This window comes from Pseudoliparis swirei, chromosome 3 (genome assembly GCF_029220125.1).
Source record: "Pseudoliparis swirei isolate HS2019 ecotype Mariana Trench chromosome 3, NWPU_hadal_v1, whole genome shotgun sequence".
Taxonomy (NCBI): Eukaryota; Metazoa; Chordata; class Actinopteri; order Perciformes; family Liparidae; genus Pseudoliparis; species Pseudoliparis swirei.
The window spans coordinates 16,738,614-16,744,382 of record NC_079390.1 but is presented as its reverse complement, the minus strand read 5'-3'; the positions used below and the strand labels follow the sequence as shown (position 1 = coordinate 16,744,382).

The following is a 5,769-nucleotide window of genomic DNA, read 5'->3' as shown; positions in this document are numbered from 1 at the left end:
TCAAAACCTAGAAAAAAAGTTGTCAGAGGTCAAATCTAAAGAAGATGACATACAACAAATCAAGACTGAAATACTGACTGAAAGTGAAAACATAAAAAGTGACAGACAGGTAGCTCAAGCTGAAATTAACACAAGGAAGTCTGTACAGTGGAGTTCTGAAATGCAAACACAGGGGCTAGACGACAAGTTACAGAGGACAAAGACAGAGATAAGAAAGATGGAAGTGAAAAAGGACATGGTAAAAATGATAACAATGAGCAAGAGAACAAATGAAGAGTACAGCAGGATGATGGAAGGGACTGAACCTGCTAAACAAGACCTGGAAGGAAGACAAGCTAAGACTAAGAAACAGAGGTCAGAACACATAGAAGATGGATTTGATTACCTGAAGGTAAGAATTCAACAGGTGGACAGAACCAGAGATATAATACAACATAAAGAAAATCTGTCTGAGGAAGACAACATAGACCCAACCAACAATAATGAAGTGAACAGTAACATGAAGAGAGGGATAGTTGAAGTAGAAGAGATCAGAAAGATGCTATGTAAGGTGAGAGAAGATGCAGAGCAAAGTAGGAGAGACTTTACAGAAGAAAAGACCCAAATCCACTGGATGAATTTTCAAGTAAAAAAAAAGAGACGAGAGCTTGACAAACGGCTGGATAGTACCACGAGAGAGAGAGATGAGGTAGAAATCATGAAGGTGACGATACAACAACACAGGAAGGAGGTGGAACAAAAGCTGGAAGACACAATAACTAACATTCTGACTATCAGTGAGATAAAAGCCAGCATAGAAAAAGCTGCTGCAGAAATGAACATCACCAGGGAGGATATGCTCAAAGTCCATAGAAAGATGGATCAGAACAAGGAAGAGGTCAAAAAGAACATGGTAAGTAAATGCTTTTTTTCTCCTTCTTTTTTAATCTTGGACCTGTAATTAGCCATTTCCATATGTTAAAACCTCAGTTATATTGAATGTAAATATTATTTATTTTATTTATTATTATTTTAAGAATCTCAACACTGTTCCATTTCATTAATGATTAAATATAAACCCCAGAAAGAATCAGAAAGAAAACAGAGATTATCATGCCATAGCCCCTGCAACTAAGGATATTATAGAAGCATTCATATTACAAATATATTGTTTAATAACTTCATGCAATAGTTTCCTTTTTGTACATGTACAGGTATAGTACAAAAACATTCAAATGTACTGTAATATTATTTTAAAATAATATATGTGAGTACCTAATCCAACATTGCTGCCTGCCACTGCAACATAGCAGTTTAATGATTTGTAGGATGCACAACTGTAATGCTATGAGAAAAACAATGACAATTATTTCTTTTTTTTGTGAAGGGTAAGATGACTTCCATGAAAGCTCAGATCAGCAAATGGATATTCACTGAATCTGCAATCAAAAATACTTTTTCAGGTTACGCATTGAAACATCAAGAACCACATAAAGAAAAAGACCCATTAAAAGATCAAACATTTGACATTCCAACATGTATAGAAGATGAAGTTACTAAAGACACCATGTCTTTGCAACAGTCCGTAACATTAGAAGACTGGTATGGAAGTGAAGAAGTAAAAGAACAGGAAGATATGAATTCAGAGCACGGACAGAGACATTTCTTTGCTGTGGACATGAAGGAAGAACATAATGTTTTCTTACAGATGCAGGCAATAGATCATGAAGAAACATTTATAAATGATGATCAGAGAAAATGTGGAATACATGTAAGAGAAATGGAGGGAATCAAAAAACAGATGTCCAAACTCAAAGAGAGAGAGGAAGATATAAGGGACCAAATAAAGCATGCCACAGAGAACATGGAGCAAAATAATCAAGAGATTAAAAGGCTCATTATGGATATAAATGTCCTGCAAAGTAAAAAACCAAACATTGAAAATGGTTTGGAAATTAGAGCCAGTGAAAGCACAAATGTTTTCAAACATGAAATAAAATATATACAGACCCATACTGAGGAGATAGATGGATTTGCTGGTAAAAAATACTCAAGAAGTACAGATATACAAAGACTTCGGGCAGAGATTTATAGAACACAAGAAATGATAAGACTCGTAAATCTAGAACTTGAAGACCCTACTGAAGTAAGTTATATCAACAACCATGATCAGGTAGAAGAGAGTGACATTGAAGGATTGCTACATGATTTGAAACTATTCCAAGAGCTTTTGAAACTTGTAAAAACTGCAAAAAGGCAAAGTGAAGTGTATCTGAAGGAAGAAATTAACAACATGAAATTAAATAAAACCGCAGCAAAAAAACTGAAAATAAAACTGGATCAGAGGTTAGAGAAAACTTTGAGAGAGAGAGATGAATTTTATATTTTGAAAATACAACTGCAAAGACAAACTGATGCGACTGAGCAGAAGTTGGAGAAAATGTCAAAAGTCATGAGCACCATAGAAAAAATTGCTGCCAAGACTAGACTGAAAAGTGAAGACATAAAGATTCTTATGAAGGAGACTGAAGTACAACTGAGACAGATGGAAGACCTGAACTATAAGATTGAGGCTATGAAACAAGAACCAGAAAAAAGACATCATTTAATATCCCAAATAAGAGCTGACCTAATAAAAGTCAACACTGAAAGCTGTAAGTATAAAGGTGGAGAACATGCCTTCGAAAGTACTGAAAGAGAGGAGGAATACATAAAGGAACAAGACAGAGTTAAAACTGATACAGAAAGGGACAACTTGACAAAAAACAGAATTGGAAAAGAAATGGAGGAAATGCAAGAGGAAATCAGCCAAATAAAATATCAGATTAAGATGGACTTCAAAAAACAGATAATACAAGCAAAAGCAGAGATGAATGAAATGACCCACATGCAAAATAATATCCCAAAACAAAAACAGGGGCTTGAAATCACACTAGAAGAGGTTCAAAGAGAAAGGAGAGAGATGGAAGTGTTGAAGTCTGAGTTGGAGATCGGAAAAAAAGAAACTCAACAGATGATCCGAAAAGGCATTCAAAAAGAGCAGGAAGGTAAAAAGATGTGGGCTAAGGTAAAAGTTGAAAAAGATGGACTCAAGAGGGAAACACAGAAGAGAAATAAGGAGCTCGACCAGCGACTGGAAAGGACCAACAGAGAGAGGGATGAACTGGAGATCATGAAACTGAAGATGCAGAGAGAAAAAGACCAGAGCAAAGAAGGAATGGGAGAGTGGTTCATTCAGTTCCAAAGTCTTGTTCAAAAGTTCTGGAAACTAATTCAGACATGTATGGAGAAATACAAAGTCATGAACAAACCGAGTGAAGATGTAAATGAATACTTTAAAGATAAAAAACAGCACATGGAGGCCCAGGCAACACAAATAAATCAGGGAAGAGTAGAGTTGAAGAAAATCAAGATGGACATTCAAAGACAGAAGGAAATTATGAAATGTGGTTTAAAAAACATGCAACAAATGCAAACACATTTGGAGGAAGAGAAGTTCAATATAATAAAAGTCAAGATCAGTCAATCAGTCAATCAATCAATCGAAAAAGAAAAAGACAGAATCAAAGTAAAATCTGAAGACTTACTCAGAGGAGAGAATGAGCTGTGCAATGAAAAGGAGTTACTCAAAAACAAGGTAAAAATGCTCAAATATGAACAACAGAAAGAAAAGAAAGAACACAAGGAATTGAAGAGACGGATTAATGATACGGCAAATGAGAAAGCAATAAATGTCCCGAGAACTAAAAGAAAACTTATGGAGAAGGGAGATGTAGAAAAACAAATAATGGGGGTAGTACAAAATGGAAATGGGCATAATAGAAAAGAGGGATTGATAAATGAAAAAATACCTTCAAATGATTCTAAGGACACTCTTCTTTTAACACAGAATGAACCATTTGAAAATGTAACTAAAGAAGAGGGAGATATTTTAAAAACAGAAATAAAACTACACGTGAAACCTGAAATTATACCAGGTAAACATGGAGAAAAAAGCAAAACCAGGCTAGAAATAGAAACTATTGGGCTGCCAAAAAGAGAAGAACTGGAACAAGAAAAAGCAGAAGAAAAGAGCATCAAGCTTTTAGAAAGAGAAAGTCAAGATATGAAAGGGGAAAGCTTCAAATTGGAAATCACAAAGGCTGAGTTACAAAGGACGAAAGAAGTAGGAGACAGTCAGCTTGATGAGGTAAACAGAGAGAAAGAAAACATTAAAGACTTAAACCTTCAACTTCAGTTAGAAAGAGACAAACTTCAGGACGACATGAACATGATTATCTTCAAACAAAAAGAGCAAGAACTGAAGGAAGAGGAGTTCAAAAGACAAGCAAAAGAGCTGGAAACCAGTAAGAACAGAGTCCTGGCTGAAAGAGATGAACTGGAACTTTGGAGGAAGGATCTCCATAACAAGAAAGAAGAGGTTGAAGCTGCCACGAACACCATCAGTGGAGAGAGAGGACAACTTACTCAGATGAAGAGTAGTATTGACATGGACAGACACAGGTTGGACACTGAAAAGGACAGAATGGAAGAAATAAGGTCTGAACTGAAAATGAGAGAAGATCAACTCGTGAATGAAATTAAATCAATTGAAACTCTGAGAGAAAAACTTCAAGAACTGAGTAAAAGGATGGTTGAAGACATGAAGAAGAAGATGGAAAGATTACAACAAAACAATGAAGATGTGGTAATGCTGTACTCTGTATTGGAAGAAAAGCTTGCAGCTCAATATACACAGAGAGAAAACATGGCTTGTTACACTGAGCTGATAACGAGAGAAAAGGAACATCTGATAAGTATACTATCAGACATGGACATCCAGAGAGAAGACATGGAAAACCAATGGAAGCAGAAGTTTGATTTGGACAAACAACATGTTAAAAAACTGAAGACAGAACTGAAGCAAGACAGAGATGATCTGGATAGAGAGAGTGAGATGATGAATACAGAGAAACTGGACTTGGAGCTGATGAGGTCTGACATCCTGAAACAAAGAGACATATTGGAACAAGTGATACAAGATATGAAAGGGGAAAGCTTCAAATTGGAAATCACAAAGGCTGAGTTACAAAAGAAGAAAGAAGTAGGAGACAGTCAGCTTGATGAGGTAAACAGAGAGAAAGGAAACATTAAAGACTTGAATCTTCAACTTCAGTCAGAAAGAGACAAACTTCAGGACGACATAAACATGATTATCTTCAAACAAAAAGAGCAAGAACTGAAGGAAGAGGAGTTCAAAAGACAAGCACAAGAGCTGGAAACCAGTAAGAACAGAGTCCTGGCTGAAAGAGATGAACTGGAACTTTGGAGGAAGCATCTCCAAAACAAGAAAGAAGAGGTTGAAGCTGCCACGAACACCATCAGTGGAGAGAGAACAGCTGAGTCAGATGAAGAGTAGTATTGACATGGACAGACACAGGTTGGACACTGAAAAGGACAGAATGGAAGAAATAAGGTCTGAACTGAAAATGAGAGAAGATCAACTCGTGAATGAAATTAAATCAATTGAAACTCTGAGAGAAAAACTTCAAGAACTGAGTAAAAGGATGGGTGAAGACATGAAGAAGAAGATGGAAAGATTACAACAAAACAATGAAGATGTTGTAACGCTGTACTCTGTATTGGAAGAAAAGCTTGCAGCTCAATATACACAGAGAGAAAACATGGCTTGTTACACTGAGCTGATAACGAGAGTAAAGGAACGTCTGATAAGTATACTATCAGACATGGACATCAGAGAGAAGACATGGAAAACCAATGGAAGCAGAAGTTTGATTTGGACAAACAACA

General features: G+C 36.2%; 1 protein-coding gene across 1 annotated transcript; it reads left to right on the top strand.

The window, feature by feature from the left end:
* Positions 1–909: 909 nt before the first annotated feature.
* On the top strand, positions 910–5,377 carry LOC130191722 (trichohyalin-like). Its single transcript, XM_056411387.1, has one exon. The coding sequence runs from the start codon at positions 1,373–1,375 to the stop codon at positions 5,375–5,377; it is 4,005 nt and encodes a 1,334-aa protein (XP_056267362.1). The 5' UTR covers positions 910–1,372.
* The last annotated feature ends 392 nt before the right edge of the window (positions 5,378–5,769 follow it).

Bases quoted from the DNA above. Each gene is read 5' to 3' on its own strand.
- LOC130191722 (XM_056411387.1), top strand. From the start codon at position 1,373: ATGACTTCCATGAAAGCTCAGATCAGCAAATGGATATTCACTGAATCT.